Source organism: Eptesicus fuscus, chromosome 1 (assembly GCF_027574615.1).
Source record: "Eptesicus fuscus isolate TK198812 chromosome 1, DD_ASM_mEF_20220401, whole genome shotgun sequence".
NCBI lineage: Eukaryota > Metazoa > Chordata > Mammalia > Chiroptera > Vespertilionidae > Eptesicus > Eptesicus fuscus.
This window is the reverse complement of record NC_072473.1, coordinates 55488948-55516736: the sequence shown is the minus strand read 5'-3', so window position 1 is coordinate 55516736 and position 27789 is coordinate 55488948. Positions and strand designations below refer to the sequence as shown.

The 27789-nt window shown below is 42.4% G+C and overlaps 1 protein-coding gene and 1 long non-coding RNA gene across 2 annotated transcripts in view; one reads left to right on the top strand and one right to left on the bottom strand.

The window, feature by feature from the left end:
• PHKA1 (phosphorylase kinase regulatory subunit alpha 1) overlaps positions 1 to 27789 on the top strand; it is a 369719-nt gene that overhangs the window by 208107 nt on the left and 133823 nt on the right. The window contains 2 exon segments of the mRNA XM_054718786.1: positions 11700 to 11809; positions 12754 to 12898. Coding sequence (XP_054574761.1) covers positions 11700 to 11809; positions 12754 to 12898 — 255 coding nt within the window.
• Positions 15849 to 16623, bottom strand: LOC129149766 (uncharacterized). The gene is made up of 2 exons (XR_008556577.1): positions 16038 to 16623; positions 15849 to 15997 (listed from the first exon to the last, which is right to left on the bottom strand). It is a non-coding gene; the product is annotated as an uncharacterized LOC129149766 (long non-coding RNA).

The window sequence follows — 27789 nt, the reverse complement described above, 5'->3', positions numbered from 1 at the left end:
GCTTCTTTTTCTCTGTATCTATTTTTGTTCATCAGTTTGTGATGTTCTTTATATTCTACAAATGAGTGAGATCATGTGATATTTATCATTCTCTGACTGACTTATTTCACTTAGCCTAAAGCTCTCCAGTTCCATCCATGCTGTTGCAAATGGTAAGAATTCCTTCTTTTTTACAGCAGCATAGTATGCCATTGTGTAGATGTACCACAGTTTTCTTTTTTAAAAAATTTCTTTATTGTTTAAAATATTACATGAGTCTCCTTTTTTCCCCCATTGACCTCTCTCCCATCCCCTACCCCATGCAGAGGCCCTCACCTCACTACTGTCTGTGTCCACTGGTTTTGCTCATATGCATGCATACAAGTCCTTTGGTTGATCTCTTACCCCCTCACCCCTTGCCTTCCCTCATAAGTTGTACAGTCTGTTTGATGCTTCTATGTCTCTGGTTATATTTTTGTTCATCAGTTTATATTCTTCATTATATTCCACAAATGAGTGAGATCATGTGATATTTATCATTCTCTGACTGACTTATTTCACTTAGCATAATGCTCTCTAGTGCCACACATGCTGTTGCAAATGGTAAGAATTTCTTCTTTTTTACAACAGCGTAGCATTCCATTGTGTAGATGTACCACAGTTTTCTTTTTTTTAATTCTTTATTGTTTAAAGTATTATATGAGTTTACTTTTGACCTCTGTCCCACCTCCGCACCCAAGCAGAAACCCTTACCTCCCCCTATTGTCTGTTGCAAATGGTAAAAATTCCTTCTTTTTTACAGCAGCATAGAATTCCATTGTGTAGATGTACCACAGTTCTCTAATCCACTTGTCTGCTGATGGACACTTGTGCTGCTTCCAAATTGTAGCTATTGTTTCTGTTTTCTTTGGATACATTCCTAGAAGTGGGATTACTGGGTCAAATGGAAGTTCCATTTTTAAGTTTTTGAGGAAACACCATACTGTTTTCCACAGTGGCTGTACCAGTCTGCATTCCCACCAGCAGTGCATGAGGGTTCCTTTCTCTTCGCATCCTTTCCAGCACTTGTCGTTTGTTGATTTGTTGATGATAGCCATTCTGACAGGTGTGAGATGATACCTCATTGTTGTTTTTGATTTGCATCTCTCGGATGATTAGTGACTTTGAGCATGTTTTCATATCTCTTGGCCTTCTATATGTCCTCTTTCAAAAAGTGTCTATTTAGGTCCTTTGCCCATTTTTGATGGGATTGTTTATCTTCCTATTGTTAAGTTGTATGAGCTCCCTGTAAATTTTGGAGATTAAACATTTATCGGAGATAACATTGGCAAATATGTTCTCCCATGCAGTGGGCTTTCTTGTTGTTTTGTTGATGGTTTAAGTCCTTTATCGATTTTGAGTTTATTTTTCTGTACAGTGTAAGTTTTGAGAACAGTGGCTTTGTAGTATAGCTTGATATATGGCATTGTGATCCCTCCAACTTTGTCTTTATTTCTTAAGATTGCTGCAGCTATTTGGGGTCTTTTTTTTTTATTCCAGATGAATTTTGGGGGACTTTGTTCTAGGTCTTTGAAGTATGCCGTTGGTATTTTAATGGGGATTGCATTGAATCTATAGATTACTTTGGGTAGTTATGGACATTTTAATGATGTTAATTCTTCCAATCCATGAACACGGTATATTCTTCCATTTGTTTATGTCTTCCTCTATCTCTTTTTTCAGCGTCCTGTAATTTTCTAAGTACAGGTCCTTTACATCCTTGGTTAAATTTATTCCTAGGTATCTTAATTTTTTTGTTGCAATGGTAAATGGAATTTTTTTTTTCATTTCTCTTTCTGTGACTTCATTATTGCTGTATAAAAAAGCCATATATTTCTGGCTGTTAATTTTATATCCTGCTGCATTGCCAAATTCATTTGTTAGTTCTAGTAGTTTTTCAATGTACTTGTTGAGGTTTTCTATGTACAATATCATGTCATCTGCGAATAATGACAGTTTACTTCTTCTTTTCCAATTTGAATGCCTTTATTTCTTCTTCTTGTCTGATCATTATGGCTAGCACTTTGAGTTTTATGTCAAATAGGAGTGGTGAAAGTGGACATCCCTGTCTTGTTCCTGTCCTTAGGGGAAATGGTTTTAGTTTTTGCCCATTTAGTATGATGCTGGCTGTAGATTTGTCATGTAAGGCTTTTATTATGTTCAGGTATGAGCCCTCTATTCCCACATTGCTGAGAGTTTTTATCAGGAAATGGTGTTGGATTTTGTCAAAAGTTTTTTTCTGCAACAATTGATATGATTATGTGATTTTGTCTCTCAATTTGTTTATGTGATGTATCACGTTTATTGATTTGCGGATATTGTACCATCCTTGCATCCCTGGAATAAATCCCACTTGGTCATGGTGTATGATCTTTCTGATGTAATGCTGGATCCGATTTGCAAGAATTTTGTTGAGGATTTTAGCATCTATGTTCATGAGGGATATTGGTCTGTAATTCTCTTTCATTGTGTTGTCTTTATCTGGTTTGGGTATTAGGGTAGTGCTGGCTTCATAGAAAGAACTTGGAATTGTGCCTTTCTCTTGAATTTTTTTGAATAGTTTAAGAAGGATAGGTTTTATTTCTTATTTGAATGTTTGGTAAAATTCTCTGGCCCCAGGCTTTTGTTTTCTGGAATCTTTTTGATGACTGCTTCAATTAACTCCTTAGTTACCAGCCCCTAAGGTGCAATGGTGCCCCAGGTCCTGGCAGTGCACTTGCAGCCCTGTTCCTGTGACCTGTGTTTGGGCACACCAGGTCACACCAGCTGCTCTGACCTGGGCTGTGGGTAAGGCATGTGCCAGGTGACAGCTCTGTCTGTGCTGGGGGTGAGGTGTGCACCAGCTGAAGGTTCTGTCTCTGCTAGTGGCAGAGTACACACCAGCCCAATTCTCTATTTCTGCCTGGTCCATAGAACACAATGGGCTGCAGCTCTGCCTTAGCTGGTAGCGGAGTGCACTGTCTGTGCTGGGGGCAGGGTGCTCACCCAGTGTGGGCTCTGTCTGCTGCAGAGTTTGCTGGGTCTGGGCCAGTGGCGGGGCACTCGACCAGTGATGACTCTGTCTGAGGTATAGGTGGAGCATGCTCGGTCAATGCGGGGTGTGACCACTGACTGCTGCAGAGCACGCACAGTCTATGCAGAGAGCCGGGCACTCATCTGGTGCAGGCTCTGTCTGCTGCGTAACGCACTCAGTCTGTGCCAGGAGTGGGGCACTCACCAGGCAAGAGTTCTGTCTGGGTGGTGGGGCCACCATACACCGGGCTGCTCTTCTGTATTGGGATCACGGATGGAACAGGGAGTGGGGTACTCGGGGTTTGCACTCCAAGTGCGGGTACCTGAAGCTCAGGAACCTGGGATGCTGGGTTTGGGCTCCAGGTTGAAGACACAGCTCTGGAGGTCTGTCTGGTGTGTTCTCTGTAGGCATCTGGAACCCACGTCATAGTACTGCATTGCTCACTACCGGAGCACTGTGGTGGTTCCATATGAGTTATGGCAAGCAAGCAGCTCCCTGCACAGGTCCTGGAGTGCTGTCTGAGGTCGGTCTGGATGTTGGTGTGGCAGCACTCCTGGCCTGCTTTGTTCCCTTCCACAAGATGGCGTGTGTTCCATGCCAAAGCCGAGCCAACCTGGGGGTACCCGCAGCGGTAGCAAGGGCTCCCTATCTAGGTGAGGTGAGCCCGATCTGCCAGTCCCTGGATCTCCAGATATATATATATATATATATATATATATATATATATATATATATATATATATATATATATCCCTCTTTTACCCCCACACACACCACACATGCCCCTCTTACTTCTTTACTCTGTCACACTCTCTCCCTCCCTGCCATCCTATCGGCCGCCATGTTGTACCCCATACACAAAAATAAACTCAAAATGGATAGAGGACTTAAACGTAAGATGGGAAATGATAAAAATCCTAGAAGAATCCATAGGCAGCAACATATCAGACATATCTTGTAGCAATATCTTTACCAATATAGCTCTTAGGACAATGGAAACTAAGGAGAAAATAAACAATGGGACTACATCAAAATAAAAAGCTTCTGCACAGCAAAAGAAACAATCAACAAAACAACAAGAACGTCCACTGCATGAGAGAACATATTTGCCAATGCTATACTCAATAAGAACCTAATCTCCAAAATTTATAGGAAACTCATACATCTTAACAAAAGGAAGATAAACAATCCAATAAAAAATGGGCAAAGGACTTAAATAGACACTTTTTGAAAATGGACATACAGGACAAGAGACATATGGTGGGAGGTAGAGGGTGAAAGAGAAGGGAAAACTATGGCCATGCTCCCGAGAGGGAAGCACTGTGGGTCCTAAGTTCTAAGAGTTTTTGGGGTGGAGATTTAAGGGGAGTTCCCCGGGGAAGATCTCAATAGAAAATTCAGGTGTTTTCCAGGTGTGTCCTTTCAGGGTTGTGGTCTCCATTGATTCATTGGCCGACACCAGGTCAGGGGGTCATTATGCAATGCAGCTGATCCTGATGTCAGACATGGCTAGTTTTCTAAACCCTAACCCTAACCCTATCCCTAAATATAACCCTATTTTTAATCAGACATTCTCATGTATAACCACAATGCAAATGTGTCAACATCAGGAAATTAACATTGATAGAATACTGTTATCCAACACAGACTTTATTCAGATTTCATCCATTGTCCTACTTGTCTTCTGTAGTAAGAAAATGTCAGGTTCCGGATCTACTCCAAGATCACCTGTTGCATTTCAGTTGTCATGTCTCTTTAACCTTCCTTCATCTGGACCAGTCTTCATTGTTCTTTGTCCTCTCAACTCTGACACTTTGGAGAGATGGGGCCAGTTATTTTGTAGGATGTCCCTCGATTGGAATTTGTCTGATACTTCATTCGATTCAGGATATGCTAGGTGGCAGGAATACTCCAGAAGTGACACTGTGTTTTTCTCATTGATCCTATTGGGTGGTAGTCAATTGTGACTTGTTCCCATATTGGTGATGTTAACTTTGATCACCAAGCCTGGAAATGTCTGCCATGTTTCTCTACTGTAAATTTACTATTTATCCCTTTATAATAAATAATCTGTGTGGAGATTACTTGAAATTATGTGAATATTTTGTTCCTTATAGCAATTGATGGCTCTTACCTGAGTCAAATTATTATAATGATTGCCAGATAGAGTTTTTAAAATTCTATCATCCCTTCTGCATTTATTACTTAACATTTTTTTTCTGTATGAGTCTTTCCTTCTTCCTTATTTACTTCTGGCAATATGGATCCATGAATTCTGATTTTATTCATTGGGTTATAAACCATTACTATCAATACCTATTTTGATGCTCAGATTGTCCCAAACATGGCCAATGGGAGCTTCTTCAAGCCGGCTTCCATGCCTATCACTTTTGAGCATATTCTTCTAGCATAAGATGGTCCAGGCTTAGTTTCCCAGGACCAGCCCTGGACACAGCCATTTTGCTAAGGACCCTTGATTCTTTTTAGTGGGGACCAATATTAGAACCTGAGATCTGGAAGATAAGTGGGTTCATTGCCAATGAGGTGTCATTGCTCATGTCCTTCAGTGGACAGACTAGGAAAAATAGTCATTTCATATCATTATTGCCTTTCCTTTCATCATTTAATATTTATAGCTAATTTCTCTCACTGCAAGAAGTCTGGCTCCTAACAAAATCAATATATTTACTCCTTTACTGAATTCTATAATATACATAAGCTTGATCAGAATTACTACACCCAAACCACTATTAAAAATAAACCTAAAGATGGCAACTGACAAGACGGCAGGGAGAGAGAGTGTATGAGAGAGTGAGGGAGCGAAATGGGACTGTGTAGACATGTCTGGAGAGTGTGTGTGTGAGTTAGGGACAGTTAGATCCTGCAGGACTTTTGGAGGCTGACGCACCAGGCAGTGTTAGACTGTAAAACCCCGCTGCCACTGCAAACACTCCTGGGCAGCTGGGCACTGGCACAGAAACCACGCCATCTTGAAGGGCATAACTGCTGTGACTAGGATTCTAGCCTCACCACCACCCAGACTGTCCTCGAAGGCAAACTGGGACCCTACAGCCACTCTGGACAAAGACCTGCTACCACAGCTGCAGATCCAGGAACACTGAGACTCTAGACATCCCAGCTGCAGATTACTGTGAGTCACAGAGCACACCCCCATCCCAAATGGCCGGCTGCAGCAGCATAGGGCTTCCACAACCTGCAGCACAAGTGGGACTCCCATGGGCATAGGATGGTTGTGAAGCCCAGCCCCTCTAGCAAGCCAGGGACTCTAATTCTCGGCTCATGTGCGAGGCCGCACTGAGCACCAGTGAATTTGACTTCCAGCTCACACACATAGGACTCTGTTTCTCCTAACACACAGCAATGGCATTGGGTCTGCTCAACCCATGGCGTGCAAGCGAGCCCCCCACTGACACAGGGCAGCTCTGCAACCCGGCCCCAATAGCAGGCCAGGGACTCTTATTATCTGCATGTGTGCATGCAGACTGATTCTCAGAGCGCATGCAGCTGCACTGAACACCAGTAACTTTGATTCTCGGTGCGCACAAGCACAGACTCTGTTTCTTGTCACGTGCACACAGGGACTCTGATTATTGCAACACATGTGCAGAAGGATTCTAGGAGCACACACAAGGCCTCACTGAGCACCAGTGACTTTGATTCTCAGCACACGCACATGGAGACTCATGTTTCTTATTGCACGTGCACAGGGACCCTGATTCTCTAAGTGCGCCTGAGGCCTCACTGAGTGCCAGAGTCTCTGATCCTCAGGGCATGCACACGGGGACTATGATTCCTGGTTTGATTTTCGGTGCACACACACGGGGACTCTGTTTCTCAGCACACATGTGTGGGGATCCTGATTCTGGGTATGTGCACAAAGCTGCACCGAGCGCCAGTGACTCTGATTCTTTGTGCGTGCATGGGGAACCTGGTTCTCAGTGCGCGTGCAGGGACCCTGATTCTCAGCACATGCTCAAGGACGCACTGAGTGGCTGTGACTCTGATTCTTGGTACAGGCACATGGGGACTCTGATTCTCAGCGCACTTGGCTCCCGCTGAACCATGGATGCCACACGTCTCAGTGTCTGAGCTCCTCAGTGATGCTCGGGTGGCACGACACTTCTGCTGCACATGGCTCAGGCCCACACAACTCGAAACTTGAACCTTCTGGTGATAGCAAGAATGGGGAGACAAAGAACCAATCCCCAAAGGAAAGAAAAAGAGGAAGCACCCCCCCACCTCCGCAAAAAAAAAAAAAAATGAACTAAATGAGCCAGAGGCATGCAATATGTCAGAAAAAGAATTCAGAGTAATGGTCATACAGTTCATGAAGCAATGAACAGGAAAATCAACAACTTATGCAAAAATCAGGGAGAAAGTCAAAGTAATACAGCTACAATAAAAAACACAATGGAAGAAGTATAGGACTGAATTAGTGAGTTAGAAGATAAGGTAGAGAAACAAGCCCAATCTGAAAAGCAACTGGAGAAAAAAATTAAAAAGCAGGAGGAGAGCCTAAGGGAGCTTTGGGACAACGTGAAATGAAGTAACATACGTATAATAGGGGTGTCAGAAGGACAAGAAGAGCAGCAAGGATTAGAAAACCTATTTGAAGAAATAATGACAGAAAACTTCCCTGATATGGGGAAGAAAAAAGTCACACAAGTACAGAGAGTCACAAGCAAAATGAACCCCAAAAGACCCACACCAAGACACACATAATTACAATGGCAAATGTTAACAACAAAGAGAGAATCTTAAAGGCTGAAAGAGACAGAGAGTTGCCTACAAAGGATCCTCCATCAGATTATCAAATGATTTCTCAACAAAAACACACCAGGCTAGAAGGGAATGGAATGAAGTATACAAAGTGATGCAAAGCAAACACTGAATCCAGTGAGGCTATCAATCAAAATTGAAGGTGAAATCAGGAGCTTCACAGACAAAAAAAGGCTAAGGGAGTTTATCACCACCAAGCCAGCAATGCAAGAAATGCTAAAGAAATGCTGTAAAAAGAAGAAATAGGAAGGGAGGAAGGAACACAGCATAAATAATAGAAATGGCTAAAAAAAAGTACCTATCAATAATAACATTGAACGTAAATGGATGAAATGCTCCAATCAAAATGCCACTGTGGAAAACAGAAAGGCATTTCCTCAAAAAATTAAAAATAGAACTGCCACTTGACCCAGTAATACCTCTTCTAAGAATATATACCAATAGAATACTACGGTACTGTAAAAAAGAAGGAATTCTTACCATTTGCAACAGCATGGATGGAACTGGAAAGCATTATGCTAAGCAACATAAGCCAGCTGGAGAAAGATAAATATCACATGATCTCACTCATTTCTGGAATATAATGAACAAAATAAACTAATCGAACAGACTGTACAACCTATGAGGGAATGTGGGGGTTGAGGGGGTAAGAGGTCAACCAAAGGACTTGTATGCATGCATGTGGACATAACCAATGGACACAGACAGGGGGTGGCGATGAGGGCATTTGCTGGGGGGTGGCCGGAGAGTTGTCACTGGGTGGGGGGGAGGAGACTTATGTAATACTTTAAACAATAAAGAATTTAAATAAAAATAAAAAAGAAGTAGAAAGGGAAGAAAGAACACAGGGATAAACAATAAAAATGGCTATAAACAAGTACTTATCAATAATAACTTTAAATGTAAATGGACTAAATGCACCAATCAAAAGAAATAGAGTTGCAGAATGGAAAGAAAACATGACCCATATATATGCTGTCTATAGGAGACCCAACTCAGAACAAGGGACTCACACAGACTGAAAGTAAAAGGATGGAAAAATATTTTCCAGGGAAATGGAAATGAAAAAAAAGCTGGGGTTGTAATACTTATATCTGACAAAATAGACCTCAGAGTGAAGGCCATAACAAGAGAGAAGGAAGGCCACTTCATAATACTTAAAGGGATTGATACAAAAAGAGAATATAACTCTGGTAAACATATATGCACCCAATGCAGGAGCACCCAAATACATTAAAAAAAAAAAAAAAAAACTTCTGGAATATATCAAGGGAGAGGTTGATAGAAATACAATCTTAGTGGGGGACTTAAATACCCCATTGACATCACTGGATAAATCCTCTAGACAAAAAAAAAAAAAAATCAACAAAGAAACAGCAATCCTAAATGACTCACTAGATCAGATTGAACTAATCGACATCTTCAGAACATTTCACCCTAAAGCTACAGAAAATACATTCTTCTAAAGTGCACATGGGACATTTGCAAAGCACAGTGGCATAATATTAGAAATCAACTACAATAAAAGCAATAAAAAAAATCAAACACTTGTAGGCTAAATAGCATGTTATTAAAAAATGATTGAGTTACCAAAGAGATCAAAGAAGAAATAAAAAACATCCTGGAAACAAATGACAATGAAAACACAACAACCCAAATCTATGGGACACAGTGAAAGCAGTCCTGAGAGGGAAATTCATAGCATTACAGGCCTACCTCAAAAAAATAAAACAAGAAAAACGTAATACACTATCTAACTCTACAACTTAAAGAATTAGAAATAGAGCAACATGAAAAGCCCAGAGTGAGCAGAAGGAAGGAAATAATAAAGATTAGAGCAGAAATAAATGATATATAGACCAAAAACAACAATACAAAAGATGAAGGAAACCCAGAGCTGGTGTTTGAAAGGATAGCCAAGATTGATGAACCTCTAGCCAGGCTCACCAAGAAGCAAAGATAGAGGATCCAAATATATTATAAGCAACTCTATTCCAACAAACTGGTCAACCTAGAAGAAATGCACATATTTCTAGAAAAATACAACCTTCCAAAACATAATCAGGAAGAATTTAAAAATATGCATAGGCCGATAACTATGGAGGAAATTGAAGCAGTCATCAAAAAACTTCCAGCAAACAAAAGCCCTGGGCCAGATGGCTTCACAGGGGAGTTTTACCAAACGTTCAAGGAAGAACTAAAACCTATCCTCCTCAGACAATTGCAAAAAATTCAAGAGGAAGGAACACTTCCAAGCTCATTCTATGAAGCCAGCATTACCCTAATACCAAAACCAGATAAAGACAACACAAAATTCCACCAAATCAAATCCAGCATTACATTAGAAAGATCATACACCATGACCAAGTGGGATTTATTCTCGGGATGCAAGGATGGTACAATATACGCAAATCAATAAATGTGATACATCACATAATCAAATTGAGAGATAAAAATCACTTAATCCAGGATGTTGTTCTTTGATCTCTTTGGTAACCCAATCATTGTTTAATAACATGCTACTTAGCCTCCAAGTGTTTGAAAATTTTTTTACTATTTTTATTGTAGTTTACTTATAATATTATGCTATTAGAATCTGAGAAGATGCTTGATATGATTTCAGTCTTCTTGAATTTGAAGAGACTTAGCATGTGTCCCAATATGTGGTCTATCTTTGAAAACGTCCCATGTGCACTTGAGAAGAATGCATATTCTGTAGCTTTGGGGTGAAATGTTCTTAAGATATCAATTAAGTCCATCTCATCTAGTGAGTCATTTAGGATTCCTGATTCTTTGTTGATTTTCTTTGAGGATTTATCCAGTGATGTCAATGGGGAGCTGAAGCCTGCTGGTTGGTACTATGCCACTCACTGCCAGAGCACGGTGGTGGTTCCACATGGGTTATGGCTGGAAAGCAACATTCTCTAGGCATCCTCTGCCCTTCCTTATTGAAAATTGTCTCCCCAGCTGTGTCTAATTTGTTAACTTAGGGTGGATATTCTCTGATTTAGTTGCTTTTCTGGCCTGGCCCTAGGAGGAGGTCCATGACACGGCTGCCTATTTGGTCGCCATTTTCTCTGTCACCCTTAGCTGCTAATTTTCAGTACTATGCCATTGAAGGAAATCAAGATATACTCTATTTCTGTTTCTCAGTTTAGCATGCCATATTTATTTATTTGTAAATTCTTTATTGTTGAAATTATTACATATGACTCCTTTTCCCTCCATTGGCTCTCCCAGCCTGCCCCTTGCCCCCACCCCAGGCCTTCATCCCCCTATTGTCTGTGTCCATGGTTATGAATAACAAGTACATTGGATGATCTCTTCCCACCCGCCCAACCTCCCTTGCCTTTCCTCTGAGGTTTGTCAGAGAAAGATATATAGCACATGATCTCCCTCATATAGAGAATATAATGAACAGCATAAACTGATGAGTAAAAATAGATCCAGATACATAGAAGTATCAGACTAGCTTGCCATCTTTAAGTTGATGAAGTTTTTGTTCAGCTTTGAGGAGACATAGTTTACATTAAAAAGTTTGATAACCGGTAATCTTTTGCACTTTTTATGGGCTTTAAATACATTTAATTTATGACATTTGGTAATAGAATTCTATTATTCATAGACTATTAATTTTATGTGCATTCTTGTCTCTCATGTGTAGATGATGATGTGGATTTTTTAGAACAGCATAATGTTTCTTAAGAGCCCTATAGTACTTAGTATGATCCTGCATATGACCTGAAAACTAACTTTGAGACACAGAACTTAGTTTGTTCAATCAGAACGTGTTAACTAATACGAAAAAAGTTTGCTGATTGGATTTGTGCACTATAAATATCTTGACCATTTCTCAATTCTATCTCAGGGTGTAACAGTAGAATGAAACTCAGTGGCCGACCCTATAGACATATGGGAGTCCTTGGAACATCAAAACTCTACGACATTCGGAAAACTATCTTTACCTTCACTCCACAGGTGTGTGGAATGAGCTTTTCCATGCATAGAGATGAATGGAAATAGGAAAGAGTCATTACAGAAATAAAGTATTTACTGGAGTTTGAACAAGTGTCAGAGTTCCACAGGCCTTGTACATATTAAGTTGTTCAGTAAATATTTGTTGAGTTGGACTGAATTGAATTTCTAGCAGAGTTATGCCCAGTGATTATGGCTACCAAGAGTAGTCCTGGGTATTGCAGAAGTAGTGACTAGAGATTTTACAGATGTTTGAGTATTTAAAAAAGTACTTCTTATTTTTATTTGTATTTATCCTTCATAAAAAATGTAGTCTTTTTATTTAGCTACCAAATTATGTCTTCTCTTTTTTGGGAGGTTAGGGGGTGGGCAGGGGGCTCTTAAAAAGCCTGAAGATCTTTGATATCCTCTTCTAGACAAAAATGTCAATACTGTTTTAGCCATGATTGTTTCCCTGATGTTTATTAGCCACATTATAATAGTAAGCCCAATGATTTGTGTATATGAGGAGGAGAAACCATTTTCTGGAAAGAAAGCTTAAGCTCTCCATTTGTCATCTGACATCTGAATTAGTGCAGCTGAGATATAGACAAAAAATATTGGACCATAGGTTATATTTTTTTATCTTGCCATTTGCAAGCTATATGACTACTAATCTACTTAATATCTCTTTGGCCTTATTTTTATCTATTAAAAGAAGAAAGGCCCTTATTGGGCTGTTACACAAATATAATTGTATACTTGAAAACACTGTAAATTATAACACACTGTAAAATGTAAAAATTATCCTATGTGTCATTGGACCACCAGAAGAATTAAGAATTACATTTGGAGGTATTGTTGCCTTTATGACATTGTATATGCCCTTTTGAATATGAGATTGCTTTAAATTGCTTTGATAGTTATGAGAGTGAATTATTCTGAGCTGTTATTTTTATTTTTCTCAGTTTATAGACCAGCAACAGTTCTACTTGGCTCTGGACAACAATATGATAGTGGAAATGCTTAGAACAGACCTCTCCTATCTCTGTAGCCGCTGGAGGATGACAGGACAGCCCACCATCACCTTCCCCATCTCACACACCATGCTTGGTAAGGTGGTATGAGGCATGGAATAAATGTTTATTTGGAATAAGTCATGTGGTTAGAACTTTAAAATCTTGGAGTCACTGAAGAGCTACTTCTTATCATTTATTATTTCAGCAGTTATATATTAGCTTCTACTATGTGCCAGGCAATTTTCTAAGGACTGGGGACACATGAAGTGAATAAGGCAGATGAGGTTTCTACTCTCATGGACCTTATATTTTATAATAAATACGTAACAAATAAACCAATACAAAAGATTATTTCAGGTAGTTTGAGAACTGTAATTTTAAAAAATGTAATAAAATAACTTGGTTGGAAGCAACTTCAGATAATTGGTTTCTAGGTCAATTTACAGAAACTTTGTAAGTACAATTAATTTACAGTAATACTACATTCTTTATCTGTCTTACTCCAGTGAAGCATCAAGATTTTGGAGATAAATTCCAAGACATCTACCTCCAAGGCTTATCTAACTGAACCAGTAAAATCTAGCAGGGATAACATTGGCAAATATGATCTCCCATGCAGTGGGCTTTCTTATTGTTTTGTTGATGGTTTCTTTTGCCGTGCAAATGCTTTTAATTTTGATGTAGTCCCTTTTGTTTATTTTCTCTTTAGTTTCCATTGCCCTAGGAGCTGTATCGGTGAAGAAATTGCTTTGTCATATATCAGATTTTGCTGCCTATGGATTCCTCCAGTATTTTTATGGTGTCGCATGTTATGTTTAAGTCTTTTATCCATTTTGAGTTTATTTTTGTGTATGGTGTAAGTTGGTGGTCTAGTTTCATTTCCCCAATACCATTTATTGAAGAGACTGTCTTGACTCCATTGCATGTTCATGCCTCCTTTGTCAAATATTGATTGAGCATAGTGGTTTGGGTCAATTTCTGGGTTCTCTATTCTATTCCATTGGTCTATATGTCTGTTCTTGTGCCAGTACCAGGCTATTTTGAGAACAGTGGCTTTGTAATACAGCTTGATATCTGGTATTGAGTTCCCACCTACTTTGTTCTTCTTTCTCAGGATTTCTGCAGCTATTCGGGTTTTTATTATTATTATTATTCCAGATGAATTTTTGGAGAGTTCTTTCTAGATCTGTGAAATATGCTGTTGGTATTTTAATGGGGAGTGCATTAAATCTGTAGATTGCTTTGGGTAGTATGGACATTTTAATGATGTTGATTCTGCCAATCCATGAACATGGTATGTTCTTCCATCTGTTTATGTCTTGCTATATCTTTTTTTTTTCAGTGTCCTGTAGTTTTTCCACATATAGGTATTTTACCTCCTTAGTTAAGTTTATTCCTAGGTATCTTAATTTTTTTTGGTGTGATGGTAAATGGGATTGCTTTTTTAGTCTCTCTTTCTGTAAGTTCATTATTGGTGTATAGAAATGCCATAGATTTCTTGGTGTTAATTTTGTATCCTGCTACATTGCCAAATTCATTTATTAAGTCTAATAATTTTTTGATGGAGTCTTTAGGGTTTTCTATGTACAGTGTCATGTCATCTGCAAATAAGGACAGTTTTACTTCTTCTTTTCCAATTTGGATGCCCTTTATTTCTTCTTCTTGTCTAATCACAATGGCTAGTACCTCCAGTACTGTGTCGAACAGGAGTGGTGAGAGTGGGCATCCCTGTCTTGTTCCTGTTCTTAGGCGAAATGGTTTTAGTTTTTGCCTATTGAGTATGATGTTGGCTGTGCATTTGTCATATATGGCTTTTATTTGTTGAGTTATGATCCTTCCATTCCCACCTTGCTGAGAGTTTTTATCAAGAAAGGTGTTGGATTTTGTCAAATGCTTTTTCTGCATCAATTGATAAGACTATGTGATTTTTATCTCTCAATTGTTTATGTGATGTATCACGTTTATTGATTTGCAGATATTGTACCATCCTTGCATCATGGGATAAATCCTACTTGGTCATGGTGTATTATCTTTCTGATGTACTGATGGATCCGATTTGCTAGAATTTTATTGAGGATTTTGGCATCTATGTTCATGAGGGATATTGGTCTGTAATTCTCTTTCATTGTGTTGTCTTTATCTGCTTTTGGTATTAGGGTAATGCTGGCTTCATAGAATGAGCTTGGAAGTGTTCCTTCCTCTTGAATTTTTTGGAAGAGTCTGAGGGTTTAATCTCCAACATTTACAGGGAACTCATACAAATTAACAAAAGGAAGATAAACAACCCAATCAAAAAATGGGCAATGGCCCTAAATAGATACTTTTCTAAAGAAGGCAGAAGGAAGGCCAAGAGACATATGAAAACATGCTAAAAGTCACTAATTATCCAAGAGATGCAAATCAGAATGACAATGCGATACCATCTCACACCTGTCAGAATGGCTATCATCAACAAATCAACAAACTACAAGTGCTGGTGAGGATGTGAAGAAAAAGGAACCCTTGTGCACTGCTGGTGGGAATGCAGACTGGTGCAGCCACTGTGGAGAACAGTATGGAGTTACCTCAAAAAACTATAAATGGAACTTCCATTTGACCCAGTGATCCCACTTCTAGGAATATATCCCAAGAAACTAGAAATACCAATCAGAAAGGATATATGCACCCCTAAGTTCATAGCAGCACAATTCACCATAGCTAAGATTTGGAAACAGCCTAAGTGCCCTTCAGCAGATGAGTGGATTAAAAAAACTGTGGTACATCTTCACAATAGAATACTATGCTCCAGTAAAAAAGAAGGAATTCTTACCATTTGCAACAGTGCCGGAGCCTGCCGGCACTGCAGTTCAACGGTACCTGAAAAGGGGGGTGAGGATTAAGGAACACAGACACATTAGTTTCCGGGAGGGCGTGCAGCTTGATTCTGCCGCAGCCCCGAGTTTACTTTCTCAGCTCTTTATATAAGCAGAAGCAGCGTATGCAAGCATAGAGGTCAAGGCACGGGCAGCGTGTTTTTTCCACCTCAACAGAACCCTGAGTACATACGGAACTTCTCACTCCGCTAACTTTCTCATCTTTGTTCCTGTTATGGAAAACATACTGCATTCTTGACCCTGCCACATTGTTCAAACCTAGATACGTGAAACAAAAGGTTTCAGCTAAGTGGGGAAAACAAGGTTGCTGGATTATACACCTGATTGCCTCTCACGAAACAAGGTTGCTGGATTATACACCTGATTGCCTCTCACGGTTTCCCACATCTCCCCCTTTCCTTTATAATAAAGGAACCGGGGTGGGCCTTAACTGGCTAGGGAAGTAGAGGTCTGATTCCTCCCGTGGCTCATCAGCCACTCCTTAGGCTCTTGGTATCTTTTGGGGAGGAGAGGCAGAGCCCTTTTTATATTTTCATTAGATGATACCAACCTCTATGCAAATCAGACATACCTTCAGAGGAAGTCAGAGACGGCCAGTTATTATAGGGCCTTCCCTCGCAGATGCTTTGCTCTGCACCTAGCCAGTACCCAGTCTCGCCCTGCGGCGAGATGCAGCACTCTGACTACCTGTCTGCTTCCCATGGAGGCAATCAAGCTTAAAAATATGATTCTATACAACATGTAGAGGCCCTTGTGGGCCGGCCTTGAGCTTGACCTCGTGTAGGCCTGCTTGGAGAAGCGTCAAAGCGCTGATTCCTCTGCGTACCAGAAAAGGCAAAAGGCACGCTAGCCCTACCACCACGGCCCCTAGTAGGGCTACGGTAAGGGCCACATGTTGAAGGTCAGAGGTGGAGGGGACCATGCGCATAAGCTGATTTAAAAAGTCCTTGGCAGTATCCGCTGTATCCACCTTAAGGGGGTCTGTACTTTGCAGACCTAGAATCTCCTCATGTAATTTTAGTAGGTCTATGGAATCATTAGCACTGTGCCAGATTCCTGATAAGTGAGCCTTTACCTTATTCCAGCCATGAGCAGACCGATTGTATGGCTGAGGTGTAACACATATCCATTGATAGTTGGCATGGCATTGTAGCTTGTTTCTTACTTTTAACCCATCTACTTCTTCCCCTAGGTACATAACCATGTCATACAAAGCATTGAGCTTCTCCTCAATCTTTTTATCAATTACCTCTTGTGTCCCTAAGGCTGTGCTAACATTTTTGGATAAGTCATTGACAAAATGAGCTGTCTGTACCTCTTGAGTAAGGGCCACAGTAGCAGCTGCAGCTGTGGCAATGAGGGTTATCAAGGCTGTGACACCGGCTATCAGCAACCCAATGAACCTCCGGGGTCTGCTGAGGGCCGAGGTCACCTCCCTCCACACCTGGAGGGAATGATCATTATACCAGGGCTCAGAGAGATTTACCGGGACCATTACAAAGGCAGGCTGGTGGAGAACAACCACCTGTTCTCCCCAAGGTATGTTAGCAATACAATTGGTTAACAGACAATTTACACAAGTAGCATTAAAGGTCTGACCTTGATGGGAAATATTCACCTTCCCCACCAGCAAGGCATAAGGCTCTGGCACACAGGCAGTCACATTAACTGTCCAGCTGCTCGCAGTCCAGTTCTTATTCTTATCACTAGACGGCTAGGTCACCACGGCTGTGACTGTGCTCAGAGCAGTAGCCAATTTCCAGAGTAGTAGCTGGATTGGACCGCCAGCCACGCTCCAGAGTCCCTCATAGAGTCCTTGAGTCCAACTGGTCTTGTTGAAGACGGACCAACTGATGATGGACGAGTTGGTGCCCTGGATCGGGAAGGCAACAGCTTGATTGGTGTAACACCGCTCCCAGGGTACTGAATGCTCCCGTATACCGGATGGTCTTTCACATGGCAGGACGTCTCGAGGGAGTGAGGCATTCAGTCCTGTTCCTGAGCCCCCGAGGCTCATTACGTTGATGTTCCATCCGACGGTGGAGCTGTTGACATGAAAGGTAACCCCCTGGAGGGTGACACAGCCCGTTGCACTCACGTTCTTGGAAAAACAGATAGGAGTGCCCTCACCTACAGCAGAAAAGTTGTATGGCACTGGGTTGTGCGCCTGGAGGTGACCATTCGAAGGCCTCCCAAGAAGCTTGGTATTGTTAACATAAACCGGGACGTTGCGACCCTCCCACACGGACACGTGCAGCATCGGGGGATCAGGCACGTATGCCCAATATTCCCTTGCTTCTGTTACGGAGCACCAGGCCAGCAGAACGAGCAGCATCACCCCACGCTTCATTCTGGAGCAGTATCGTTATCTGACCCTCCTGTCGGGTCCTGGTCCTCCCTCTCGGATGTCTGGACTGTTGCGTGGCGAACCAGCCTCTCTGGTAACCAGCGCGGCCCCTCGGCGTCCTGTGGGAAAACACAGACATGGCCTCGCCCCCAGATTAATACGGGATCGGGCCCATACCACTGTCCTGTTAGGGGATCTTTCCAGCGCACCTGAGCATAAGTGCGGGAACTACTGGCTCCCCACAATCTCTGAGCAGCTGATTGTCCATGAGCATCAAAAGTTAAAAAATTAAGGATAAAGAGAGCATGATGTAAATAGTTATGTGCTGACCTAGGGTATAACTCCCCCTCTTTTATTTTTTGCAATTGAGTTTTAAGAGTCCCATTGGCTCTCTCTACTATTCCCTGTCCTTGAGGGTTATAGGGAATTCCTGTTTTTAGACTGATTCCTAGTTGACTGCAAAATACCTGGAAATTCTTACCAGTGTACCCTGGTCCATTGTCTGTTTTGATACATTTGGGCTGCCCCATGGTGGCAAAGCATTTCAAGCAATGGGCAATACAATGCTTACTGGCTTCTCCAGTTTGGGCAGTTGCCATAATAAATCCAGAAAATGTATCTATAGTGACATGTACATATTTTAATTTCCCAAAAGGGGCAACATGAGTAACATCCATCTGCCATAGCTGATTGGGCATTAACCCTCTGGGGTTTACGCCATAGGAGGGTACAGTAGTGGTAGTGGGGCAAGTACCGCATTGTTTAACTATCTGCCGCGCTGCTTCTCTAGTGATTTTAAACTGTAAGCGCAGGCTGTTGCTATTTTGATGATGAATGGCATGTGACTGCCGAGCTAATTGTTCTGGGGTAGGCTGTGTTTGGACTAGCATTGCCACTCGGGTGGCCATGTCAGCTAGGTCATTACCTTCAGAAAGGGGACCAGGGAGGCCTGTGTGAGCTCGGAGGTGGCCAAAGTAGCAAGAAACTTGCCGTCTCCGTATCTGGCCCTGGATGCTTGCAAACAATTGTTGGACTACAAGGTTAGAGGTTTCTATGGTTGGTACAGTCTCTATCAATTCTAAAGCTTTTACAACATAATGGCTATCAGAATACAGATTAAATGCTTGAGTAGGCAGCTGTTCCAGAACTACCAGAACGGCCTGTAACTCTACTACCTGAGCGGAGTTATGACCCGTCTGGAAAGAGGTTACTTTGCCTGATATGTTAGTGGCAGCAATCCCATTAGAGGATCCGTCAGTAAATACAGTAAGTGCTCCTTTAATGGGTTCTTTAGTAACTATCCTGGGGAATATAAAAGCATGATTGCTAGCAAATTGTAACAACTTATGCTGAGGGTAGTGATTATCAATTTTCCCAGCAAACTGGGCCAGGGCTATTCCCCAGCTATCACTGTTCTGTAATAACCAATTTACTTGTTGTTTGGTATAAGGGACAAGAAGTTTTGGGGGCTCTACTCCCAATATTCTTCGAGCTTCTACTCTGACTGATTGAATCAGGGAGGCCACCACCTCAAAGTAAGGAGAAAGAATTCTGGAGGGAGACACAGGAAGATGAATCCACAAGAGTGGATTATTTTGCCACAAAACCGCAGTTGGAGTATGAGCAGTGGGCAGAATGCATGCTTCCCAAGGTTGAGTATAATCAAAATAGGTGATCTGGTGCCGCTCAATAGCCTCTTCTACTACTGTCAGTGCCTGCTGGGCCTCTGCTGTTAATTCCCGGGGGGATGTGGGCTGTGCTTCTCCCTTAAGGATGTCAAACAAGGGTTTTAGCTGTCCTGTAGTTAACTTCAAGTAAGGCCTTACCCAATTAATGTCTCCTAGTAGTTTTTGAAAGTCATTCAGGGTTTTTAGCTCATCTCTCCTAATTTTGATTTTCTGAGGAGATATTTTCTTCGGGTATAACAGGTACCCTAAATACTGAAAAGGAGGCTTTCTCTGCACCTTTTCCGGGGCTATTACTAGCCCTTTTTTAGCTAAGTCCTGTTGTAGCTGGGCATATGCTGCTAGAAGTACTCCCTCATCTGTATAGGCCAAAAGAATGTCATCCATGTAATGAATTATGTAAACCTGAGGGTGGCGCTTGCGAGTGCCTTCAATAGCCTGCGCCACAAACTTCTGACATAGGGTAGGGCTGTTAGCCATCCCTTGAGGTAGGACTAGCCAATGATACCTCTTCATGGGCTCCTGTAAGTTAGTGGATGGAACGCTGAATGCAAAACGCTTACAGTCCTGGCTGGCAAGGGGGATAGTGTAAAAACAGTCCTTCAAATCTAAAATTATCTTGTAGGTCCCAGCAGGTATTGCTGAGGGCACAGGTAGTCCAGGCTGTAGAGCCCCCATCAGCTCCATAGTTTCATTTACCCTTCTGAGGTCCTGGAGGAGTCTCCACTTTCCTGACTTTTTCTTTATTACAAAAATAGGGGAATTCCAAGGTGAATTAGATGGGGCTATATGGCCTCGGTCCAATTGCTCCTGCACCAATTGGGTGGCTGCCATAATCTTCTCTGTAGTAAGGGGCCACTGATCCACCCACACGGGATCGTCAGATTTCCAAGTAATAGGATCTGCATGAGCGGCAGGAGCCTCAGCGACCCCCCCTAGAAATACCCTAACCCTGCTCTTGAAGGCCTAGGGCTGGGCATCAATGGCCCTGTCACTCCCTGGTTCTGTTTTCCTAATCCCTGCCCTGGAAGGAGTCCCTGATCTAACATTTGTTGGGTTACAGCAGAGCTGGGGCTGTAGAGGTAAACTCCCATTTCTTGCATGACATCCCTCCCCCACAAATTTACAGGTAAGCCTGATACTATATAAGGCTGAAATGACCCCTGATGTCCTTCCTCATCTCTCCAGTGAAGAATTATACTGCTCTGCTCTGGAGCAGCTGCTTGACCGATTCCTTGTAATTGAGTCATAACTAATTGCTTAGGCCAATTCTGAGGCCAGTGTCGTTCAGCGATGACTGATACATCCGCCCCAGTATCTAAAATTCCCTTAAATTTTTTCCCATTTATGAGTAGCTCTAATTCTGGTCTGTTCTCTTTTACTGCCTGTATCCAGTATATGTCCGAGGATCCAAATCCTCCTTCCCCTCGTGGAGCCCCAGACATAACTTGTCCTGCTTCTAAATAGGGCAGCAGCAGTAATTGAGCAATCCGCTGTCCTGCTTGTACAACTGAAATGGTGGTAGGAGAATGAGCCATAATTTTTATCTCCCCAGAGAAGTCTCTATCTATTACCCCGGGAGCTATATGCAATCCTTTAATAGTACTACTGCTCCTTCCTAGGATTAAGCCCATAGCTCCTTCTGGAAGGGGCCCATACACCCCTGTGGGTAAGGCCTGGACCCCCATGTCTGGGGTTAGTACTGTGTAGGTGGAGGCACAGAGGTCCAATCCTGCGCTGCCTGGGGTTGCCCTACATAACTCTTGAATGGATTTCCCAGCCCTAGGCTGGCTTGACTTGCCTGAGCTGGCTGCTCCTGGATTACCCCGAAACATTGTTGCGGGGCCCGGGGCTGGCCCCTCTATCCGTTTCCCTGCTGAGGTGGCAGTACTTGGCCCTGAGCATCTTTCTTAGACTTGCATTCATTAGCCCAGTGATTGCCTCTCTTACATCTGGGACACAGACTAGGCTGCCTTCCCTGAGGCGCTGTAGGCTGACCTGTGGCTTGACTTGGCTGTTTTTGAGGACAGTTTCGTACCCTATGGCCCATCTGCCCACATCCAAAACAGCTCCCAGGAGGTCCTGGGGTTCTTTGATTTCTCTTTTTCCCTGCCTGCTGCTGTTGGAACAGAATGTCCTTGAGCGTCTTTCCCTGCAACGCTGCAGCAATGGTCAGCCCCTGTACGTAGGAAGGCCCTATATCTGCACACAACCTGATATAGTCAGAGAGGTTTCCTTTCTTCCTATAGGGCCTGATGGCAGCTTGACACGCAGTATTAGCATTCTCAAATGCCAATTGTCTGGCCATGATCACCCCGGGCTCACCATCTCCTACCACCTTCCCTATAGCCTCAAGCAGCCGGGATACAAAATCCTGAAAAGGCTCATCAGGACCCTGCCTGATCTTTGACAGATCCTCAGTCTGCCTTCCTGTACTGGGCAGAGATCTCCATGCCTTCCTTGCGGCGGCATTGACCTGGGCATACACTGCAGGATTAAACTGTAACTGCGCATCAGCGTCCTGATACGGCCCCTCCCCTGCTAACATGTCAAAAGTGATAGGGATCTGCTGAGCTCTATTCCTTGCAGCCGTGCTTTCACACTGCTCTGTAAACTCCGCCTTCCACAGTAAATAATCGCCTCCGGACAAGCACGCTCTTGCCAGCTGCTTCCAATCGCTGGGAGGCAAAGCATCAGTTGACATAGCTTCCACAAGGGCTAATGTAAAAGGCGCATTAGGCCCATATTGTGCACAGGCAGTTTTTAACTCTTTAAACTGCTTGAAAGGTATCGGCTGATGGACCCTACGTACTCCTCCTTGTCCATCAGGCACCTCGATTACTGGGAAAAGCAGCAAGTCACTAGCGTCCTCCTCCCCTCTTCGTGCAGCCTCCGCAGCCATAAGCTGCAGGGGCGTCTCTACCTTATAGCCTTTCCTGATATCTTCCTCTCGCGGCATAGCCAGCGGCCACCCCTGAGGTTCCTTCCCCTCTGCGGACACTCTCCTTATTACCGGCGCTGTTATCTTAGGCAAGTCCTTCTCTTCTTCTCTTAGATTCTGGGGCTCAGGCCCTCTTAATAATATTTTCTTAGTTAATTCAGTACACAGTTGTTCTAGCTCCTCTATTCTAGCTTGCATTGAATCAGTATCCTTTTTATTTGCAAGCTCAGAAGGGGCAGGGTGACTGGATTTTACACTGACTACCTCTTTACCTTCACTGTCTGAGGGGTCCTCCTTCTTAATTTTACTCCGGGACTGCCTGTCCTCATCCTCCTCAAGCCACTGTTTGGGCTCTTTCTCTTCTGCCTTCCCTGTGGGGCCAAGGCCTCTCGCCAACCTATCCCCTTTATCTCCCTCTCCTAGAGATAATATAGACCAATCATCTCCCCAACTGCATCCTTCCTCCCACCCAGCCTTGTCTTCCCATGGCTCTGCCGCTTCCCCTAAATCCCACCCGGGCTCTGGCGGAGGGTAAGGCGGCGGAGGTAAGTCAGGTTGCTCCTTTCCCTCTTCTTTGAGGGTCGCCGCCTGACCCACTTCTCTCCATTTTTGTCCCTCATGCTTCTCTGCTAGACTGTCCCTCACCAGGCTCCATAAAGAGAAGGCATCTACCGGCGTCCGGCGAGGACCGTGAGCCTGGAAATGCCCTTGAATTCTCTTCCCTACCTGTTCCCAAGTTTCTAAACACACAGTTCCCTCTTCAGGAAACCATGGGCACACTTCTTTAATAAATATAATGAAGCGCTCTATTTGCTTTTGACTCGTGTCTATACCTCGAGCCCTGAGCATTCCCTTAAGCATGTGCACATACAATAAGCTACTGCTAGTCTGTCCCATTTTCACTAGCTTCTCCCGCTTCACTAGCTTCTCCCGCCGTCTGCTCTGTCACCGCGTCCCACTACTTCTTCGGACGTCCTCTTACCTTGATTACCGCGGTGCTCCTTCACCGAATCCCCTGTGTTCAGTGCCCCACGTTGGGCGCCACCTGCCGGAGCCTGCCGGCACTGCAGTTCAACGGTACCTGAAAAGGGGGGTGAGGATTAAGGAACACAGACACATTAGTTTCCGGGAGGGCGTGCAGCTTGATTCTGCCGCAGCCCCGAGTTTACTTTCTCAGCTCTTTATATAAGCAGAAGCAGCGTATGCAAGCATAGAGGTCAAGGCACGGGCAGCGTGTTTTTTCCACCTCAACAGAACCCTGAGTACATACGGAACTTCTCACTCCGCTAACTTTCTCATCTTTGTTCCTGTTATGGAAAACATACTGCATTCTTGACCCTGCCACATTGTTCAAACCTAGATACGTGAAACAAAAGGTTTCAGCTAAGTGGGGAAAACAAGGTTGCTGGATTATACACCTGATTGCCTCTCACGAAACAAGGTTGCTGGATTATACACCTGATTGCCTCTCACGGTTTCCCACACAACAGCATGGATGGAACTGGAGAGCATTATGCTAAGTGAAATAAGCCAGTCAGATAAAAATAAATATCACATGATCTCATACTCATTTATGGAATATAATGAACAACATAAACTGATGAACAAAAACAGATCCAGAGACAGAGAAGCATTGATTAGACCGTCAAACCTCAGAGGGAAGTTAGGGGAGGGTTGGGTAAGGGGGAGAGATCAACCAAAGGACTTGTATGCATTCATATAAGGTTAACCAATGGACACAGACAACAGGGCCTGAAGGCATCAGTGGGGTTTGGGGGGCAGTGGAGGGATAAGAACACATATTTAATACCTTAATCAATAAAGAAATTTAAAAAAACAAGTTGGAAAATTTATAAAAAAGAAATGTAAAAATAATTGACGATTGTTCACTATGGTCCTTATTTTATGGTAAAACTGTATAAATATCTTTCAATGTTAAATATAATAATGGGAGAAACCAAGATGGCGGCATAAGATAAACACCTATACTGCTGCCTCACACAACAATTTTAAAACTACAACTGGAAGACAGAGCGAACATCATCCAGAACCACCAGAAAGCTGGCTGAGTGAAAATTCTACAACTAGAAGGAAAGCGAAAAGGACACTGAGACTCGGGAGCTGTGGAGGTGCGGAGACCCATGTGTGCGGAAAAGGCGGGTGGCTGAATACGTGGCTGGATTACTCGCGACACTCAGAGAGGGCGGGCAGCAAATGCGCGGCTAGCTTTCTCTTTCGGGAGGAAAACAAAACCTCCCGACTGCACTGAAATCCAACTCTGGGTGAGACTTTGGGTACCAGACTCATTAGGCAAGAAACTGGACTGTCTGGCAGTGGGCGAAACTCAAGAGCTTCCTTCTCTCAGAGCTGAGTGCAGCCATTGCCGTGGGACACTGAGAACAGGGCCCTCTTAGGGCGGGGCTGATGGGAAACCAAGGCTGTCTACTCCACCCTGAGACTCCGCCCCATTGAAGCTGAGCACAGAAGCCCTCCCAGTGAAGATACTGCTGATCCTTACAGCCAGTTGGCCTGGAGGTCAACTCCCCCCAGTGATACCAACAACAATCAAGGCTTAACTACAACAAGACTGCATACACAGCCCACAAAGGAGTGCACCAAGAGTGTCCACCACAGGTAACTGGGAAGGCTGAGCTACTGGGCCCTGCTAGGACACCTAGCACACAAAGCAACTCCATCAACTCAGGGAAGCAGCTAAAATGCGGAGACAAAGAGGCAGGCCACAATTGAAGGAAATGGAGCAAAAGCAAAAGACTGGATATAGAGTTCAAAACCATGGTTATAAGGTTTTCCAAGAATTTCCTAAAAGAGGCCAATAAATTTAACGAGACCCTCGAGGATATGAAAAAGGATCAACTAGAAATTAAGCATACACTGACTGAAATAAAAAAAATATTATACAGAGACCTAAAAGCAGACTAGAAGATCGCAATAATCAAGTCAAAGATTTGGAATACCAAGAAGCAAAAAACACTCTTCTGGAAAAGCAAAAAGAAAAAGGAACCCAAAAACTTGAAGATAGTGTAAGAAGCCTCTGGGAAAACTTCAAGCGTACCAACATCGGAATTATGGGGGTCCCAGAAGAAGAGAGAGAGCAAGATACTGAAAACCTATTTGAAGAAATAGTGACAGAAAACTTCCCCCACCTGGTGAAAGAAATAGACTTACAAGTCCAGGAAGCACACAGAACTCCAAACAAAAGGAATCCAAAGAGGACCACACCAAGATACATCATAATTAAAATTCCAAGAGCAAAAGACAAAGAGAGAATATTAAAAGCAGCAAGAGAAAAACAGTTAGTTAACTACAAGGGAGCACCCATACGATTGTCAGCTGATTTCTCAACAGAAACTATGTAGGCCAGATGGGAATGGCAAGAAATATTCAAAGTGATGAATAGCAAAAAACTACAACCAAGATTACTGTATCCAGCAAAGATATCATTTGGAATTGAAGGTCACATAAAGAGCTTCACAGATAAGAAAAAGCTAAAGGAGTTCATCACCACCAAACCAGAATTATATGAAATGCTGAAAGGTATTCTTTAAGAAGAGGCAGAAGAAGAAAAAGATAAAGATAAAAATGATGAACAACAAATACGTATCTATCAACAAGTGAATCTAAAAACCAAGGGAATAAAAAATCTGATGAACAGTATTAACTGGTGAATATAATAGAATCAGGGGCATAGAGAGGGAGTGGACTGACAATTCTCGGGGGAAAAGGGGAGTGGGGGGTGCGGGAAGAGCCTGAACAAAAAGCGTACACCTATGGATGAGGACAGTGGGGTGGGGGGGTAAGGGCAGAGGGTGGGGTAGGAACCTGGTGGAGGGGAGCTATGGGGGGAAAAAGAGGAACAATTGTAATAATCTGAACAATAAAGATTTATTATATTAAACATAAATAAATATAATAATGGACTATAAGAAAATCTAGCAAGGGAAAATGAAAAGGCTTTCCGTTTATCTTTCCTTTATTGTCTGGGCTTCCTGACATTACTCACTTAAAACTGGGTGATAGGCTTTATTGTTTTCAGTTCCTAAGGGACTACAGTCAATGCTGAAGCATTGCTTCTTTTCTGTGTTTTTGTTGTTGCTTCCAAAAACCTATTTGTACTGCCAAAGTACATAGAATTCCTTTTTATTAGAGGAGAACCCATTGTTATAAATCATTCCAAGTTCAGACAGACTGTTAGGGATTTTTATGTCGCCTCTTAAAGTTCTTCAAAAGCATAGGAGTAGAAGAAGTAGGGTAGTCCTTCTTTTTGTCTTTCTTATTTATTTAAGACAATCAATAAGTGCACATTTAATAATTACTGTGTTTCCAGAATTGTATTCAGAATGTGTAAAACCTAATTGGAGAAGCAAAGCTAGTACACAAAAATAATAGAAAATAATTTAAGACAGTATATAAAGAAGCACTAAACCCTTAGATTAGTATTTTTATACAGTGAAGGTGATCAAGTTGTCAAAGAAAATTTCTTGACTGAAGTGGAACTTATTATAAGTTTCAGATGAGTACTATTCATGTGGTAAGAGGAAAAGGTATTTTAAGTGAGGAAAAACATTCTATGAGTGATATCTGGAGACAGGGATGAGCTTGACTTGTGAGTAGTCAGTGGAGAGGCCAACATGAATAGAATGGGCTTTGCATGTTAGAGTATAATTATCAACCAAATTGGATAAATAAGTGGTATCATATTATGAAAACCTTGAAAATAATCAGATATTTAAAACATTTTTTTCTCAAAACTCTGAAATGATAGTTTTTGAACAAGCAGTGACATGATGAAAGTGATGTTGATTTGATGACAGTATACTATAGTGAGGACAATCTTATAGCAAGGAAACTAATCTAGTTATGATGTGAAAGAAGATACATTTGAATGGTGGTAGTAAAAGTATAGTGGGAAAGAAGGATACAAGAGTCATTTTAAACAACACCAGTAACTCAGATGTTGGCTAACTAGTATGATATATGAATCAAAATAACCAAGGATTTACAGAAGAAGCCACATCGAGACTGATAGGAAGGGCAGGAATGCAAAAAGGTCCCCCTTGTGAAGCAAGAGGTCTCAACCCCACATTGGAACTCCCCATCTCAGAACACCAGAGCTAGGAA